The 20,477-nt window shown below is 39.3% G+C and overlaps 1 protein-coding gene across 1 annotated transcript in view; it reads right to left on the bottom strand.

Moving 5' to 3' along the window:
* WWP1 (WW domain containing E3 ubiquitin protein ligase 1) overlaps positions 1-20,041 on the bottom strand; it is a 95,723-nt gene extending 75,682 nt beyond the window's left edge. The window contains exons 1-3 of the mRNA XM_068983256.1: positions 19,972-20,041; positions 13,016-13,154; positions 12,266-12,390 (exon numbers count right to left, since the gene is read on the bottom strand). Of these exons, the coding sequence (XP_068839357.1) occupies positions 12,266-12,390; positions 13,016-13,154; positions 19,972-20,041 (334 nt within the window). The remainder of the gene's footprint in view (positions 1-12,265; positions 12,391-13,015; positions 13,155-19,971) is intronic.
* Positions 20,042-20,477: the final 436 nt, after the last annotated feature.

Genomic DNA, 20,477 nt, shown 5'->3' on the forward strand with positions numbered 1-20,477 from the left:
CAAAGTCAAAACAGTCCAGCAAAAATAAAGTACAGCAGACTGACCTAGCAAACAAAGGAAATCAAAAATATATTTATCAGGTAAAAACAAAACTAACTAAAGCACAAACTGGAAAACAAAACTAACATAAGGTGTCAAGTGGGGAATAAAGCAATGAAAACAAAACAAGTATGTCGAGAGGAAAGAAAAGAAAGAAAGAATAGGTATGCAAATTTGAAGAGCTAGATAAAGATTTACACATATTAAAGATTAACTGCAAGGGGAAAAGAACAATAGGAAAGGCAAACAAAGGATTAAGTGTAGAAAAAATATAACAGATTTCAAATTTTTTTTAAATTAACATTATAAAAAAATGGAAGAAAAAAGGAAAACTCCACAGAACTTCAAGAAAGCCCAACATAAAGCCAGAGGTTTATAGCAATAAAAAATGTGGCTGAATATACACATATATATATATATATATACTCCCATAAGCAAAAAACAGTCCAACAAAATTAAAGTACAATAGATTGACCCAGCGAACAAATGAAACCAAAAATTATATCTACCAGAACAAAATTAACTAAAGCACAAGCTGGAAAACAAAACTAAAGCAAGGTGCCTATTGGGGAATAAAGCAATGAAAACAAAACAAACATGTTGAGAGGAAAGGGGAGAAAGAAAAGAAAGAATAGAAATGCAAAGTTAGATACAGGTAGATAAAGATATATATATGTTAAAGATTAACTGCAAGTGGAAAAGAACAGTAGGGAAAGCAAACAAAGGAATAAATGTAGAAAAAATTATAACAGAATTAAAATTATAAAAGAGAAAGGAAGATTTTTTTCAAAAAAGGAAAACTCCACAGAGCTGCAAAAGCCCAACATAGAAACAGAGGTTTGTAACACCAATAAAAAATGTGACTGAGGGAAAAAAAAAGTTCAAAAGCTTAACTGGATTTCATATTGCCAGTAAAGTCGAGGGGGGATAAAAGGAAAAGAAAAGAAAAAAAAAACAAAAACCAGAAGAATGTACAGAACAAGTCAAAACATAAGAATAATCAATGTTTTTCTTGAGTCACTGCTGTCACCCCTTTCTCTCGCTGGGAGTCACAGTCCACCTCACCTGCCTGGGATGCCCTCCAACACTGTGCTGGTCTCTGGACCTGCTGTGGGGGCAGCCCAGATTCTAATCTGGTCCCACTCCCATGTGTTCTTGCCTCCAATGTCCACAGCTATCAGAACTAGTGCGTTTTCTTTCATGGGGGCTCTCAATTTCCTTTTATATATTCCATAGACACAGAGTGTGCCTAGTTGATCATGCGGATTTAATCTGCAGCTTGTACAGTTGGTGGGAAGGTTTGGGGCCATCTTCCTTACCTACACTACCCCTGGGTTTCAACTGTAGTTTTATTTCCACCTTTTATTTTTTTATGTGGGTCATCCACTGGGGTTTGCTCCTGAGGCTGCCCTGGAGGACTTGGGTCTGCCCCAGTGAGGGCCAGGTGTTGAGGTGGTGCAGCTGCTTGGGTCACAGGGGTTCTCGCAGCATCAGGTACTTGGGGGAGTTGGCGGTTAGGGCAGCAGGAAATACAGCGTTCTAGAAAGATATGGCAACCAGTATTGGCCAATACACTCCAGTGTTCTTGCCTGGAGAACCCCCTCTGACAGAGAAGCCTGGCAGGCTACAGTCCACAGGATCACAAAGAGTTGAAAACAACCGAAGCGACTCCGCGTGCACAGATCCAAGACTTTTTTGCCTGTGGTAGCTCTGCCCCAGTGAGAGCTGAGCGTGAAGGTGGCGCAGCTGCTGCGGTTGTGGGGACCCTGGTGGTGCCAAGTGTGCAGGGACTTGGACTGTCTCCATCGCAGGAGTTATGGCCATGCTGCTGCTAAGTCCCTTCAGTTGTGTCTGACTCTGTGCAACCCCATAGACGGCAGCCCACCAGGCTCCCCCATCCCTGGGATTCTCCAGGCAAGAACACTGGAGTGGGTTGCCAGTTCCTTCTCTAATACATGAAACTGAAAAGTGAAAGTGAAGTCGCTCAGTCATGTCCGACTCCTCGTGACCCCAAGGGCTGCAGCCCACCAGGCTCCTCCGTCCATGGGATTTTCCAGGTAAGAATACTGGAGCGGTGCCATTGCCTTCTCCGAGTTATGGCCCTATCAGAGCCTTTTTTCGAACCTCTTGTAGCTGGTGATCAGGCCTTTCTGGGTCCTCTTTCTCCATAGCTCTGCCCCTTCAGGCACTTACAGGGTCCCTCGCCTGGGGTCCTTCTCTATTCAGTAAGTCAGGCACTAAAGGGGCACTCTGGGTGGGGTCCTACTCTGTAGTTCAGCGCCTCAGGCGTTTGATGGGCCAGCCTGCTGATGCTGGCTGTAGGGAGAGAGAGGCTATGGTGATGGCTCCACCCACTATGCGTGACTCAGCAGTATCGCCTTGCTTCCGTGGCTGCCCAGCTTTCCTCCACAGGCATTTCCCACCACGATCTCCTTGCTCACATCCCCTCGGTCTGTCTCTCCACAGTCAACAGCTGCCCTCACTCTGGGATTGCTCCACAAACCCTAAACTCCAGCTCCCAGCCACTGTGCCGTCTAGGGGACCCTCATCCCTGTCCAGGGTATGTATGGCTGTGGCAAGGACTGTCTGATTCTCATTCCATTTAGGCTGCCACAGATCAGCTGTGTCACTCTCAGCCTTAAATGTTTCTCCTCTGACTCAGACAATTGCCCCCATGTGGGGATCAGACCCCTGCTTCAGTTCCCCAACCCACTGAGGGCAGGTCCAGTCCTACTAACACTCCTGTTTTTTCCCCCTAGTTCCTTCATCCTAACGAGGTTTGCATGGGTCTATATATCCTTTTCCACTGCTCAGGTCCTCCTGTCGGCTCTCAGCTGGTGTTCTGCATGCACTTGCGTTGGAAGGTGTATTCCTGATGTATCCGTGGAGACAGATGTGCTCCACGTCCACCTGGTCCTCCATTATCTTGTTCTCCTTCTCTCATCTTTTTTTTTTTTAATGTTAATGTTTGGGTTCTCATCCTTGAAAGATTTCCTGGGTATGCCCACTTAGTATCGATAATATCTCTCAACTCTTTGAAGATATTTTTCTACTGTCTTATCCTACTACTCTTAATTATGTTAAGTCTGATTTATAAATCTTCACAAATGACCTATTTTGCTCCACAGATGGGTTTGGTCTTTCAGTTCAGTTCAGTTCAGTTGCTCAGTCGTGTCCAACTTTGCGACCCCCATGAATCGCAGCACGCCAGGCCTCCCTGTCCATTGGTGTCAGGTATTCCACTTTGATGAAAGCATGACTTCCTCTTTATCATCTTGCTCTTAATATCATGAATCATGGATTTATTTTTCATCAGTGTTCAAAAACCCTACAGCCATTATCTCTTAAAATATCTCCTCTACTCCACCCTCTAATCCAGGGCTCCAAAGAAAGGCAATGCAAAAGAATGCTCAAACTACCACACAATTGCACTCATCTCACATGCTAGCAAAGTAATGCTCAAAATTCTCCAAGCCAGGCTTCAGCAATACGTGAACCGTGAACTCCCTGATGTTCAAGCTGGTTTTAGAAAAGGCAGAGGAACCAGAGATCAAATTGCCAACATCTGCTGGATCATGGAAAAAGCAAGAGAGTTCCAGAAAAACATCTATTTCTGCTTTATTGACTATGCCAAAGCCTTTGTGTGGATCACAATAAACTGTGGAAAATTCTGAAAGAGATGGGAATACCAGACCACCTGACCTGCCTCTTGATAAATCTGTATGCAGGTCAGGAAGCAACAGTTAGAACTGGACATGGAACAACAGACTGGTTCCAAATAGGAAAAGGAGTATGTCAAGGCTGTATATTGTCACCCTGCTTATTTAACTTCTATGCAGAGTACATCATGAGAAACGCTGGGCTGGAAGAAACACAAGCTGGAATCAAGACTGCCAGGAGAAATATCAATAACCTCAGATATGCAGATGACACCACCCTTATGGCAGAAAGTGAAGAGGAACTAAAAGGCCTCTTGATGAAAGTGAAAGAGGAGAGTGAAAAAGTTGGCTTAAAGCTCAACATTCAGAAAACGAAGATCATGGCATCTGGTCCCATCACTTCATGGGAAATAGATGGGGAAACAGTAGAAATAGTGTCAGACTTTATTTTGGGGGGCTCCAAAATCACTGCAGATGGTGACTGCAGCCATGAAATTAAAAGACGCTTACTCCTTGGAAGGAAAGTTATGACCAACCTAGATAGTATATTCAAAAGCAGAGACATTACTTTGCCGACTAAGGTCCGTCTAGTCAAGGCTATGGTTTCTCCAGTGGTCATGTATGGATGTGAGAGTTGGACTGTGAAGAAGGCTGAGCGCCGAAGAATTGATGCTTTTGAACTGTGGTGTTGGAGAAGACTCTTGAGGGTCCCTTGGACTGCAACGAGATCCAATCAGTCCATTCTGAAGGAGGTCAGCCCTGGGATTTCTTTGGAAGGAATGATGCTAAAGCTGAAGCTCCAGTACTTTGGCCACCTCATGCGAAGAGTTGACTCACTGGAAAAGACTCTGATGCTGGGAGGGATTGGGGGCAGGAGGAGAAGGGGACGACCGAGGATGGGATAGCTGGATGGCATCACAGACTTGATGGACGTGAGTCTGAGTGAACTCCGGGAGATGGTGATGGACAGGGAGGCCTGGCATGCTGCGATTCATGGGGTCGCAAAGAGTCAGACATGACTGAGCGACTGGACTGAACTGAACTGAATCCAGGGCTCAGGAAACTATACACCACAGGCCAAATCTGGCCCATTACCTGCTTTTGTAAATGAGGTTTTATCTTAACACAGCCATGTTCATTCATATACATATTTTTGATGGCTGCTTTCTGATTACAACGGAAGAGCTAAATAGGTGCAACAGAGATTATATAACCTGCAAAGACTAAATATTTACCATCTGGTCCTTTAGAGAAGATGTTTGCCAACCTCTGCTTATGGGTGACTTTTTGTAATTTGTAATCTTTGATGGTGAGTTCATTTTCTGATCTTAATGTAAGGGTAACCTGTGGGCTTTAGTACAGGCAGAGTCTGTTTCTTACTGTGTCAGTGGTGTGAAGATACTCCACTACAGGAGTCTAAGCTCAGCTCCCCATTAGGCTGTGAGACAAAACTGCTCAGCATCATACACTAATATAACTCTAGCTCGTAAGTTTTCTTTGCCTTTTTTTTTTCAAAGAAGGGCCTTGCAGACCACCCTTGCCTCTTTGCAAAACTCAAGGCCATAGAAAGCTGCCCTATTCAGGACCTAATTGTTCTGCAGTGGTAGGTTCTTTATAACATCGAGCCTTTCACAATTCTAAACATGGAAGACTGGGATATAACATTTATGAGTCATTAAGTTGAGAACTATCACATAAATAATTCTATGTGTATGTGTGGGGGGGTGGAATATGAGGATATTATTGCATTATTGTATAAACAAACCAACTCTGACATATTTGTTCATTCAGTATGTGAATGCATGGTTTGTGTCAGATACTGCACTCTGGGAAAGCAGGATAAACCTGGATTAGCCTAAAGCAGGCCTCTTTCCTACCATTACTTCACTTATTTCCTTCAACAGATTTACCACCTGAATTGGGAGTGGGAGTCCACCTCCCCAACTGAAGTGAAGTCTCCAAGAGAGCAGAGATCTAATTGAGTGGTGTGTTCTCAATATTTGACAAAAGGCAGGTGCTTAATAAAGTTTAAAATCAACTACTGAGATAGGGCTGTCCTCAGGAAACCTGCAAGGCAGTAGCTGGTTTTCCTCCTGCCTCCTAGACACTCTTAGTCTCATTCACCGATTGGCTGCGCTGGTCCTCACTGCTGCACTTGGGCTTTCTGGTCGTGGCGAGCAGGGACCACCCTTCCTTGCGGTGCGTGGACTTCCCCTTTGACGGAGCACCGGCTCCAGGCCCTCAGGCTTTAGCAGCTGTAGCACGCAGGCTCAGTGGTTGAGGCATGTGGACTCCAGGGTGCACAGGCTTCAGGAGCTGTGGCACGAGGGCTGGTGCAGGGGCTCAGCTGCTCCACGGCACGTGGGATCTTCCCAGACCACGGATGGAACCCGTGTCTCCTGCGATGGCAGGTGGATTCCCATACGCTGAAGCGCCAGGAAGTCCTCTTCCTTAGTTTTGATTGGGCAAAAGAACAGTCTTTCACCATGGGCTTGTCAAAAACATATACTCTTTCTCTACCACAGAAAACAAGAGATCTTCAAAAATCCCGGTCTTCACGGCATTTTATAGAATTAGACAGGAGCTCACAGTTACATTCTAAAGCTGTTTTTTAAAAGTGCTTGCATATAGTACTATCTATTGCAAAGGAACAAATTATCGTAAAATTCAGTCACTTAAAATAACAACAGCCACTTAATCTTGTTCATAGTTTCTGTGGGCCAGGAGTTTGGGAGGGGTGGGAAACTCTGCCTTTTAAGGTGACTCATGTACAGAGCTGACAAGCTGGCATTGATGAAGCCACCTGTTTCCTCTCCACCTGGGCCCCTCCATGGACTTGTCGACAGTCTTCACAATGGTGACTTGTTTCCTGGAGTGAGTCATCTAAGAGACCAGGGAAAGAGCTGAAATCTCTTCACTGATCAAGTCTTGGAGGTCACATTCCATTACTTCTGCATATTCTATTTTTCACACAGACCATCTATGTTTCAGTGTGGGAGGGGACTACAGAAATGCATGAAATAGAAGACAGGGATATATAAGGGCCACTCTGGGAGGTGGATAAATAGGATAACAGGATACACATAAACAGGATAACAGGATTTTAGCAAAGAACGAGTACATTAGGTTACAAAAGCTTGTAAGGAACACTCTCAAGAATAACCATCACATCATACTATGAGCTAGTGTGCTAGGTTCCCATCTCCTATTACGTAACAAAATAAATTTCAGAATTTATGAAAAAAAATTAGAGTAAAAATAAAGCTACAATGTGGAAGAAAACGGATAATTATTAAATGTAAGTACTGGAAGGGATTTCTTGAGCTTAGTAATAATAGAAAATGAATAAACTTTAATGACAAATAATATTAAATGTCTATAAATAAAAACTGGGAACAAAAAATAAGGAGGTAAATGATTAGCTGGAAGAAAAAAAGAGCTTTCACAAATTGGTGAGGAATAAAAGGAACAAACCAGCAAAAAAAAAAAAGTAAGAAAATGACAATCACAAATTATGAAATATGATTGATCAATAAACATCTGACTTAATTAAAAGTTAAAGAAATGTTCTGGTAAGAAAGATATCATCTTTTTTATCTATTAGTATAGCAAATATTTCCAAATGGGCACTCTCATATGCTACATTTTATGTACAAATTCTTTTAAGTTTTAAGGAAAGCAACTAGACAGCCATGCATAGCTAAGAGGCTTAATACTATTTTCCCTTCCACCAAGTAATTTCAATCCTAAAAATCTTTCTTAAGACTAGAAACACATGTATCACCAGCAATAAAAATATTGTTTGTTCAAATCCTGGCTTAAAATATCTTAGGTTGTTCTGATATTAAGTGAATTTTAAAAGGAGAACTTAAGATTTAGTTAACTAAATGCTAGTTAAAATAACTAGCATTAACCAAGTAAATTAGGCTAAAAACGAAGTATTTTAATAAATTTGACTATGCTCTGTCTTCTATAATAAATGACACATTCTTCTGCTTTGTTTCTCTGTCATTCAATGTAAAGAGATAATGTTCACTGTAAATCATTTTGGACATATTCAATTTGAAGTGATCTTAATGGATTTCAAAATACTTTTATTGATAAAAGCTAATAACACAATGAAAAACAAAAAACAGTGTAATTCCAGTGTTTAAAAGGCAGCTATCTGACTCCTCTCTGGAGTGTTTCAAGTGGCTCTGACAGTTTCAAAACTGAAATATAAAATGAAATTCTGTATTCAGTCCAACCTTGGAATTAGCTACACTACTGTTACACTGTTCACCCATGAATATAATGACAAGGATTTTCTCCTTGCCCAAATTCAAGTAAGGCGCCTCTGAGCTGTCTTCTCGACTAAGCCTCGACCTTGGCTATAAAAATACAAGCACAAAAGATTTTATCCACCCCACTCTTCCCCAAATGAAAACACTTCAACAGAAACACAGTTTTAACAATTCAAGGAGACTCTAGATTCTAGCCTGCCTTGAAAGAATCTACTGTCTGTTTCAGGCAACACCTGTGACAGGACACCCTTTTCAAGAGGTTTGACTAGAAAGGGCTTACAATGGTGGAGCCTTCCTTTGTCCCTGTAAGATGTGTGTGCGTCCACTATTCAGAAGTGTCTTTCTCAAGGGTCAGAAAGCTATTCCTCCAAAATGTAATCATCAGGAAGGATGGGGTCTCAGGCTTTGTGGGAGAATAAAATTCTATGCAGTTGAGAAAGCTGGCCTAATTACATTTACACTGATCAATTCTTTGTAATTTTTCACTTCCCTGATTCCACTTAGTTTCCACTCACCCCTCTTTCTACTCCCCTATTCTCCCTTTGAAATGCCCAATTACCTCTATATAAATTGAAGATTTATATCAGGGGCTTCCCTGATAGCTCAGTTGGTAAAGAATCTGCCTGCAAAGCAGGGGACCCTGGTTCGATTCCTGGGTCAGGAAGATCCACTGGAAAAGGGATAGGCTACCCACTCCAGTGTTCTTGGGCTTCCACCTGTAATGCGGGAGACCTGGGTTCAACCCCTGGGTTGGAAAGATCCCCTGGTGAAGAGAACAGCTACCCACTCCAATATTCTGGCCTGGAGAATCTACCTGCCAACACAGGAGATGTGGGTTTGATCCCTTGGTCGGGAGGACCCCCTGCAAAAGGAAATGGCAACCCACTCCAGGATTCCTGCCAAGGAAATCCCATGCACAGAGGAGCCTGGGGGGGCTACAGTCCACGGGGTCACAAAGGGCTGGACACGACTTGGCAACTAAACAGCAGCATGGTTGACTATCAGTTCATATTACAGCATGAAGGCTGAAGAAGTAAATATCTTCAAAAACAGATTAAAAAAAAAACTATTCAAATGAATTAATCCTTGGCTCTATCCCAAATACATCAGGAGACCAGATAAATAAAAACATGAACTTATGAGAAGAAAATGTCAAGGCCCTGAGTATAGGAAGAAATTAGCCTCATAAATCTGAAGAGGGACAATGTTCAAGTGCTAAACCAAGAGGCTGAATCAAAGGCAACCAAGGATTTTATCAACTATGAGTATTTCTATTACTTCTATTTAAAATTAAGCAGCTAAGAATAAGATAATCTGCGATTATTTCTGTTCTTGACCAATTCACTTGTGCTTAGTTGCTCAGTCATGTCTGACTCTTTGTGACCCCATAGACATAGCCCGTGAGGTTCGTCTGTCCATGGAATTCTCCAGGCAGGAAAGCTGAAGTGGGTAGCCTTCCCTTCTCCAGGGGATCTTCCCAACCCAGGAAGTGAACCCATGTCTCTCACATTGCAGGCAGATTCTTTACTGTCTGAGCCACCATGGAAGCCCCAAGCAATTAACTTAGGTTAATTTATTTAATCAACAAAATGATTGACTGGGATTAATGGTCACAGGTTTCTCTTGCATTTAAGGCACTATGATTCGATAACATTTTTAATTTTTGAAGTTAATTTACTAGTTTACTTTCCTTTTTGTTATAAGCTAAGTTGTGTCCCCCTCCTCCAACCCCCACCCATTCATACGTTTAAGCCGTAACCTCTGGTACCTCGGAAGCTGACTTTTTTAAATGGCAGATCTCTGAAAAGGTAATTAAGTTAAAATGAGATCATCAGGGTAGTCCTAATACAATGCGACTGCTGTCCTTTCAAGAAAAGGAAACTGGACACAGATATACCTAGCGTGCTGCAGTCCATGGGGTCACAAAGAGCTGGACACAACTGAGCAACTGAACTGAACCGAACTGATGCACATACATAAGGAAAATCACGTAAAGATGTAAGGTAAAGATGGCTAGGCACAAGCCAAGAAAAGAGTCTTCTAAAATAACTGACCCTGTCAACCTCTTGATCTCAGGCTTCTATCCTCCAGAACTGTGAGAGAGTACATTTCTTTTGTTTAGGCTACCCAGTCTGTGGTGTTTTGGTATGGCAGTCCTGGAAAACTAATATACCTTTCAATTTTCAAAATAAATTAAAAAAAAAAAAAAAAACACTGACTGCCTAGGATATACAGGATGTTCCTACTATAATTTCTTAGCCCTTTGACTTCAAGACATATAAGAATGTTTATAAAATTTTGATTTTCCTCTGAGAACATTCTGCCTAATTAAGTCATAAGAGATAATTTTAAGTATTTACAGTTTATAAGAGTTTCATTTCCAAGTATACAGACATTACAACCTTCCCACAAAATCACTTTGGCAGATAAACATTGTAATCTTTGTACAGAGCATAATTATAAACTTTATAGGAAGGTTCAGTACGGCCTAATGTAACAGATTTGGAAACAATCTAAATGGCAACAGTAGGAACATGGTTTAAAAATCATGGTTTGTGGTAAAATATTATGAAACTACTAAAATTAGCTTTCAAAGAATACCACTGAATTACACAGAGAAATGCACACGATATAACATTGAGAGTTATGCAGAATATGAAGCTGAATATCATCCCAATTATTATACATGTACACATATAGACAAAATTCACCAAAATATTAGCACTCATTATCTCTAGGCTGTGAGATTATGAGAAAAAAATCACTGTACTAGAAAAGAGGTCCCATGTAAAAGCTTAAAGCAGAGTAGAAACAGCATATAAATAAGTGAAACCAAATAGTCAATTCTGAAATAACATAGTTAAACTGAGAGGCATTACATATTTATACCAGTAATGCCACGGAGCTGGGAGAAAAGTACAAATCCAGCCACCATCAGACCAAGCAACGTACGTTTGCATACAAGACCTACTACTTATTTCTGTCACAAAGATGAAGTGAATGACCAAAAGCCATAACATAACAGAGAATTAAACTTTCAATGCTTTTTTTTTAAATTACTATACATAAACATTGGGACTTCCCAGGTGGTGCTGGTGGTAAAGAATCCGCCTGCCAATGCAGGAGATGGGGGTTCAATCCCTGGGTCAGGAAGATCCCTTGGAGGAAGGCATGGCAACCCACTCCAGTATTCTTGCCTGGAGAATCCCATGGACAGAGGAGCCTGGTGGGCTACAGTCCATGGGGGTCACAAAGAGTCAGACATGACTGAAGTGACTTAGCAAGCACTCATACATAAAAATTAGTGTGGCTTTTACATTTTCTTGACTCATAACTCCTTATGTCCAAAAACTATATAAAAAACAGATTTTTCAGTTAATATGAATTTTTTGTTAAAAACATTTTTTAAAAAAAACTGACATTTTAAAAATAAGCATTTTAGTACATTTGTTAGGAATAAGAAAATTTCTAAGGAAATAAGATGACGAACATAAAGATTTACAGTTGTATTTGAGTGAACTATCGGAAACTGCCTAAACATCAAATAATAAGAAATCAGTTAACTCATCCAGTTTTTAATACTCTTTGGATCACACAATATTTTGAGAATTTCATAAAAGCAATTTCTCAGAATTAGAAGTAACAAGTATATACACCCAAATTTTTGTATACCATGATAGAAAGTTTACAATACTTAAACTACTTTTAAGAATTCTTATGCTAGAAAAATTTTATGTAATGGAAACATAATGTTCATATTATATTCTTAAATGAAAAAAGAAGAGGATAAACCAATAGATACAAAGAAGAAACAAAATGTGTCTATAGTTATCTCTGGATAGTAAAAATTACAGGTAATTTTAATTCCTCTGTGATTTTCTATAGACTCCATATTTTCAAAACATGAACTAGATAATGAAAAAAGAAAATTAAAGACTCAGAATCTATTTTGTACAAACAAAATTGTTATTAGCTAAGAAACAAAGAGTAGGCTCAGATAATGATCATTGTTTTCAAGTCTTTGAATATAAAATAAATCACTGATGATCACTGATAAAAGGGTATATTCACAGATGACTGGGGTTATTTTGTATAAATTTCTTGGATAGAGAAATGCCAGTATACATATTTCATATGTTATAAATTTTTAAAAAGTCACAGGCAATAAATGAATCTCTCCTTTTATAAATATAAAACTTTTTTTTTGGCTTTTAGATTTCAGGATATTTTAAGAATGTCTAAAATAAAGTTAAAAAAATACAAAGATTAGAACAAAAAACTTACATTTTCTATTGTGTATTAACAGAGCTTGTTTCAAATCTACTGTTGCTCTTCCTAATAAAGCATCTGCTTTTATAGTATGATGACTCCAAACTCGAAATTCCAATGTAGTCTGTGGGGTCACATTTCTGTAAGGGTAAAATTGTAACAAAAATACAGGAGAATACATTTACTTCAATAACTTTGAAAAAGTCACGAATTCAGCTTATTTAAGGAAAAATACTACATGAAACAGTAAACTAGCTGAATTATAAATAAAAACATTTATTTTCAAGTACATTAGGAATTCAATAACTAAACAATTTCTGTAATTGACAAACCAAAACACCAACAATACATCAAAAGTCTTATTTAACATTACTTCTTCTTGAACAAATATCTAAAGATTTAAGATAGCTAAATGCATTAGTTATAATACTTTTACTATACACAAATTTGTAACACTGTATTTTAGAAATGCCAAGTGGTTTTCTGCTCTATTTATTTTTACAAGACAATAAGAGAAAATATGATTATATGGAAAAAGTCTGTAAAGCACAAGCAAGGATTATTATGCTTCATTTCAGAAGAAAATAAAATTAACCAAAACTTTTTTCTCATTTAAAATTGTCTAGTCACACTAAAATATAGAATTCCTTGCTCTGAAGTTATCTTACCATAGCAAATCACCAAAAAAACATTCCCACCACCAGAAAAACATTCCCCAAATGACACTCTTCTGAAAATTTTGCATTCTTTACACCAGATACTTACACAGTTAGCTGTTCGTCCCATTTCGGATTAGAAGAACTACTGGATTTTGCTGTTTTCTTACTTTCTCCATCTGCAGCTACTTCTGTATATATTGCTGTTCCAAACCAGTTCTTTTTTCTTTTTAGTTTGGCACTAGAAACTAACAAGAAACACGATAACCACTAGTGAATATATTTAGCCACAAAGCGTGGGTGTGCTAAGTCGCTTCAGTTGTGTCCAACTCTAGGGACTTCCAAAGTGGCGCTAGTGGTAAAGAATCTGCCTGCCAATGCAGGAGACTTGAGTTCGATCCCTGGGTTGGGAAGATCCCCTGGAGAAGCGCATGGCAACCCACTTCAGTATTCCTGCCTGGAGAATTCCACGGACAGAGCAGCCTGGCGGGCTACAGCCCATGGGGTCACAAGGAGTCAGACAGGATTGAAGTGACTTAGCACACAAAACAGTATAAATCCATACGAATGGAATCATGCTTCTTGAGCAACTCAGACTCTGCTGGCAAGACGAGGAAACAATACAAAAGGGCTACTGTCAACGCCTGAGAACATTTGGCTTTAAGTAGTTTTACTGAAATATATTCACATAGCATATAATTCATCCATTTAAACTGCACAATAGTTTTCATCATAGTCACAGAAGTTGTGCAACCATCATCACAAGCAATTTAAAATATATTTATTACCCCAAAAAGAAACCTCATACCATTAAGCAGTCACCCTTCTATTCCATCCCACCTCCTCCTCCCCACCAGCCCTAGGCAACGACTCATCTACTCTCTGTCTCTATAGATTTGCCTGTTCTAAACATTTCAAACAGTGGATTTAGATTAACATAACATGGTCTTTTGTGACTGGCTTCTTTCACTTAGCATTCTTTCTAACTTCATCCAGGTTGTAGCATACACGAGTATTTTCACTGATTTTATTTACACATAATGTCTCACTGTATAGGCATACCACTTTTTATTTATCCATTCAGCAGCTGATAGACATTTGGGTTGTTTTCACTTTTTGCCTATAAACATTCACTTAGAAGGCTTTGTGTAGACGTCTGTTTTCATTTCTCTTACCTAGGAGTGGAATGGCTGGGGCTTCTCAGGTGGCTTTAGTGGTGAAGAACCTGCCTGGCAATGCAGCAGACTAAAAGACACACATTTGATCCCTGAGCGGGGAAGATCCCCTGGAGAAGGGCAACCCACTCCAGTATTCTTGCTGAAGAATCCCATGGAGCCTGGCGGGCTACAATCCATAGGCCTGCACAGAGTCAGACATGACTGAAGCGACTTAGCATGCACACACACACAGTAATTCTGTTGAATAACGGCTAGACTATTTTCCACAGTGGCTGTACCATTTTACATACCCAGCTGCAGTGTATAAGAGTTCTGATTTCTCCACATCTTTGCTAATTCTAAGCTGCCTCCAGCATTAAGAGAAAGGTAAGTGTCTTCAGATTCAATGTATCTATTAACCTCTCTGTGAGGTAGTATTCATAAGTTACCCATCTGAAATTACACAAACACTGCCAATTTTTTAAAAAATGCTTTTCCTAGGAAGTTGGTTTCAAAAAAAGGAGGTTATCTGCCTTTTCAAAGAAAAATTCTGAACTCAAAATGTCACTACAGAAGTTAATCATACCTGTGTACAGAAAGTGAATTTGAAAGTGAATTTATCTGACTTGGAGGAAGACTTGTTTAATTTAGGCTAAACATCTGAGTTTTAAATAACTTTTAAAACTACTAATTCAAATGGGGAATACATAATTTCAGAGCAAAGTACTGACTACCAAGTAGTAATAAGAACTTATCAAGATCATTTCTGCAGTCAATCACCTATGAACACTGTGAGTCTGAGATAAGAAGGGAAAGCCATCTGCATGTCATATGTGTATCACATGTTAAACTGTGAAATAAACATGCTGATGCAAGCTTACACTCTACGGTGAGGGAACAGTAGTGTAAACAAGTAGTCACAGAAACAAGATGTGAAAAAAGCCGTAGCAGAATTAGACTATCTGAAATACAGCAGTCCTCAGTTCACAACTGAAGAACAGAAAGAGATTCAAAGGCAATACTATACTTATATACCAGGAACATAAAACAATGGAAGAGTGTTTAATGTTACGTCTGAAGTGTTATTATTAGGGTGATGGCAAAACTCATTTTCATCCTTCTCTGTTCCAAACTGCTCTAAACTCTGTATCACTAACGTGATACAGAAGGAATAGATCTCCCCCTAAACATCCCCCAACCAAAGTTATTCACTCCAAATGAATCCTCAGTATACGCTGGACTTATCTGTGTACTGGAAGAAGGGAAAGGCAGTATTGGATGGTGTTAACAGCATAAGACATCTTTTCAACAAATGGTGCACAAACAACTGGACATCCACATGCAAATAAATAAATGTAAACAGAGATCTTATATCCTTTATAGAAATTAACTCAAAATGTATCACAGACTTAAAGGCAAAACATAAAACTATAAAACTCATAGAAGATAACACAGGAAAAACTTTAGGTGACTTTAGGTATGGTAATAGATGTCTTTTTAGTTATGACACCAAAGGCATGGTCCTTGAAAGATATAACGTACAACTAGCACTTAATTAAAATTCAAAACTGCACTGTGAATGACAAACTCAAGAGAATGAAAAGGCAAGTCATAGTTCAGTTCAGTGGCTCAGTCGTGTCCAACTCTTTGCAACCCCATGAATCACAGCACGCCAGGCCTCCCTGTCCGTCACCAACTCCTGGAGTTCACTCAGACTCACGTGATGCCATCCAGCCATCTCATCCTCGGTCGTCCCCTTCTCCTCCTGCCCCCAATCTCTCCCAGCATCAGAGTCTTTTCCAATGAGTCAACTCTTCGCGTGAGGTGGCCAAAGTACTGGAGTTTCAGCTTTAGCATCATTCCTTCCAAAGAAATCCCAGGGCTGACCTCCTTCAGAATGGACTGGTTGGATCTCCTTGCAGTCCAAGGGACTCTCAAGAGTCTTCTCCAACACCACACTTCAAAAGCATCAATTCTTCGGCGCTCAGCCTTCTTCACAGTCCAACTCTCACATCCATACATGACCACAGGAAAAACCATAGCCTTGACTAGACAGACCTTAGTCAGCAAAGTAATGTCTCTGCTTTTGAATATGCTATCTAGGTTGGTCATCACTTTTCTTCCAAGGAGTAAGCGTCTTTTAATTTCATGGCTGCAGTCACCATTTGCAGTGATTTTGGAGCCCCCCAAAATAAAGTCTGACACTGTTTCTACTGTTTCCCCATCTATTTCCCATGAAGTGATGAGACCAGATGCTATGATCTTCGTTTTCTGAATGTTGAGCTTTAAGCCAACTTTTTCACTCCCTTCTTTCACTTTCATCAAGAGGCTCTTTAGTTCTTCTTTGCTTTCTGCCATAAGCGTGGTGTCATCTGCACATCTGAGGTTACTGATATTTCTCCTGGCAATCTTGATTCCAGCTTGTGCTTCATCCAGCCCAGCATTTCACATGATGTACTCTGCAAATAAGTTAAATAAGCATGGTGACAATATACAGCCTTGACGTACTCCTTTCCCGATTTGCAAACAGTCTGTAGTTCCATGTCTGGTTCTAACTGTTGCTTCTTGACCAGCATACATATTTCTCAGAAGGTAGACGAGGCAGTCTGGTATTCCCAACTCTTTCAGAATTTTCCACAGTTTGTTGTGATCCACAAGGTCAAAGGCTTTAGCTGTATTAACTGATACTCAAAATGATAAATACTGTGGAGGCACTGTCTTGGCTACTTACACTCCTTTGGTCCATATCTATTTTCCAATTGGTTCTCCAGGCTTTCGAGTGATTCTATTTATTAGCTACCTGATAGCTTTTCTCTAAGGTCCCTTTTGGCCCAAATCAGCTAGACCAGGTCTTTGTTACTTCAGTTAAGTACTCATACAGTAGACAAAGACCAGGAAGAAAGTTACGTCTCAGATATGGTGGCCACAGGTGCTGCACGAGTTAACAGTGAAAACCAAGGATACAGCTCTAAGCTTAGCAGAGCAAAAGCATAAGTATGAGGAATTACACTTAGATGGAATACACATCAGAATCATCAGGGAAGTGCTTGAAAATATGTAAGTTCACAGTTCACAGAAAACTAAATACAAATATCCCTGAAATATGCCTCAACCTCACTCATGAAAGAAATGATATATAAAATGACACTTCAGATATTACTTCTTAACTAAGTGTCATCATGCCTGATAGTGTATCTTGATGAGGCTAGAGGAAAACAGGCACTCTCATAGACACCTGGTGGGAACACAGAAATAGTACAGATCCTATGGAAAGGAACTTCGCAACAGTTGACCTCTGAACAACAGTGGTTTGAATCGTGTGGATACACTTCTACACAAATTTTTTTAAGATAAGGACATACTACAGTACTATACCATCAGGAGTTGGCTGTATCCATGGATATGGAACCATGGATATTGAGGGCTGATTGTAAAGTTATGCATAGATTTTTCAAATGCGCAGGACTCGGCACCATAATCTCTGTGGTTCAGGGGTCAACTGTGATTGATAATATCACACATGCTTACTATTTGATCAAGCAATCTCATTCTAGAATTCTATCCTAATGACATGTGAAGCCCTTTATTGTAGCACTATTTGCAATAGCAAAAAATGGAACTCAGTGTCCATCAATAGGGCACTAGCTGAATTAACTTTGGTACATCCCGTCAACAGAGTACTGGGCAGCGATAAAAAGGTGTATGGAATACTCTGCTATGGACAATACCCTAGGATATAACTGTTAAATGAAGAAAAGCAAGGTGCAGGAGCTAGATGCTAAGAAGTAGGAAGATTGAGAGGAGAGATATGCATGCATATAATGCGTATACCTGCTTATATTTTCAAAAAGAAGCAATAGATGGATAAAACAACACTAATAAAAATGTTTCCAAAGGTGGAAGGGAAAGAAGGGGAAGTAATGGACAGAGTACCCAGACTTCTCCAAATATCATTCTGAATTAACAATTTTGACTCTGCTACTGCTAAGTCACTTCAGTCGTGTCCAACTCTGTGCGACCCCATAGATGGCAGCCCACCAGGCTCCCTTGTCCCTGGGATTCTTCAGGCAAAAACACTGGAGTGGGTTGCCATTTCCTTCTCCAATGCATGAAAGTGAAAAGTGAAAGTGAAGTCGCTCAGTCATGTCAGACTCTTAACGACCCCATGGACTGCAACCTACCAGGCTCCTCTGTCCATGGGGTTTTCCAGGAAAGAGTACTGGAGTGGGGTGCCATTGCCTTCTCCAATTTTGACTCTAGAACTGTATAAATGCCTTATATGGTCATAAAATAAAATTAAATAAAAAATAAATAACTGAAAGCAATGAATCTGACTAACCCAGTTGGTGGCATAACCAAATGTAAAAAAAATTCTGACTATACATACGAAGGAGGGACGCTCACAGAGAAATCTTAAAACTGCAATGAGAGGGCCTATTATTTTCAGTAACTTTAACACTGCTAAGACTTCTGCGTGTGTGTGTTAGGATAAAACAGAAATACCTGTGCTGATATTATTTAGAATTAAAATTCTGAAGTTAAGAGAAAACAGAAATATAAAGTAAAAAGAAGTAAAAATAACTTTTTTCTTCTTTTAGTGGAAAATAGTTATTTACAGACTACAGCTATTCTTTAGAATTAGCCTTATCAGCATGAACTCGGGATCCGCTTTTTGCTTTCTAAGACAATAAACATCTTCTAGCTCTGTTCACTGAAAACTCCTATTAACAGTTGACCTGATAGTTATGAGTACCATGGGAATTACAGTATATCTCCTTCTTATCCGAAACTCAACCTGCCCCTCCTAAGGCAAATATTATTTCTAATGTTCTAAGCACAGAGCCACATACAAACATCCCTCCTTTTTCATATCCATATGGCTATATGCACTATTTCACACTTTGCTCTTTCACTTAAAAATATTATCTTAGAACTTGGCTCTTACTGGTACACATATTCATCTCATTCGTTCAATGAAACATGTAATTCATTGTTTATCTAGAATTCTGCCAATCTTTTGGTATTAAAGATTATTTTTCTGTTACTCCTACTAATTTATCTTGCAGATATTTATATATAAACTATCTACATACATTATATGTGGACATTATTTATATGCATATATGAATAATAAAAATACCTGAAAGATAAATTTATAGAAGTAAAATTTCTGGTTTAAGGACTATTCTTTGAATCATTACTCCAGTCAGCTAGAATAAATGATCTGAACCAAGGCTCTTCCATGCTTTTACATATGCTGTTCCTGCTCTCTCCCATACTGTCGGCTGCCAATCTGCAGTGAACTCTAATCCTTCCTACAAGAGTTGAAGTGTTACCCTCTGTGAATCCTTCTCTTACCCTGCTTTCACAGACCTACAGGCCATCTCCAGTTCCAAGCAGAACTGTGACACTTTCCTTTAAGTCCTCACTGCATCCAGTTAACAGTCACTTTGCATGGTAACTGTCCATGCAAAACAAACCTGCTTGACATTTTACAGTAAGTCCCTGGAGTACTAGGGTCTTGTGTTTTCATATATGGAATTCCACTTAACAACTATTTGCCCATGATTGAATGAATGGCTTAAACGCATGGAAAAGGGCTTTTAGCATCTTTCTCCATTCTAATAATCTTTTAAACACCAGTTCATTTCAATGGGGCTTATTCTAAAACCCAAATTCTTCCACCACCAAAAAGAATAGAGCTCCTCTGCATCCAGTACAGGTTCAGTAAATACTCACGGAATAAATATTTTTACAGAGTTTCTATCTTTGAGGCCTATTGCAACAAATACACCATGGCATAAATCTAAAAGAAAAGATACTTATGAAATAAGTCTGCTATATTAGGTATTAAAAAGAAAGTTTCATCAGAGAACTATTAGTTTAAATTACTGTGAAAACAACTTACCAGTTACCTGTAACTGCAACCTTCCACTGTGGTTATTACTAGTATCAGACCTTGGCGAAGCAGTGGCCATGTCCCAAAATTCAGCTTAAATCTACAAAAAAGTTAATTTATTCATATATTAGACTAGAGATTATAATTTTCAATACAATTAACACCTTGTCCCCAGTAAATCTTGCATGTTTCTTTGTATAGATAATTTTTTCAAGTTCTATTTCACTGCCCCACCCTATTTTTACTTTTTAAATAAAACACAAAGCTGAGCTACTTCAGCTTTAAACTGAATGGCAACTATTTTAAGGCTAAACTTCTATTCACCTTTAACCTACTAAGATAAAGATGAACATTAAGGGCAAGATTGAAAAAATAATATAAATATGTTTCCTACCCTCATGGACTTTATTATTATGATTATTAAGCATAATTTATATGCAAAGTACATCATGAGAAACACTGGACTGGAAGAAACACAAGCTGGAATCAAGATTGCCGGGAGAAATAGCAATAAC

This window comes from Capricornis sumatraensis, chromosome 11 (genome assembly GCF_032405125.1).
Source record: "Capricornis sumatraensis isolate serow.1 chromosome 11, serow.2, whole genome shotgun sequence".
In the NCBI taxonomy this organism is placed as follows: domain Eukaryota; kingdom Metazoa; phylum Chordata; class Mammalia; order Artiodactyla; family Bovidae; genus Capricornis; species Capricornis sumatraensis.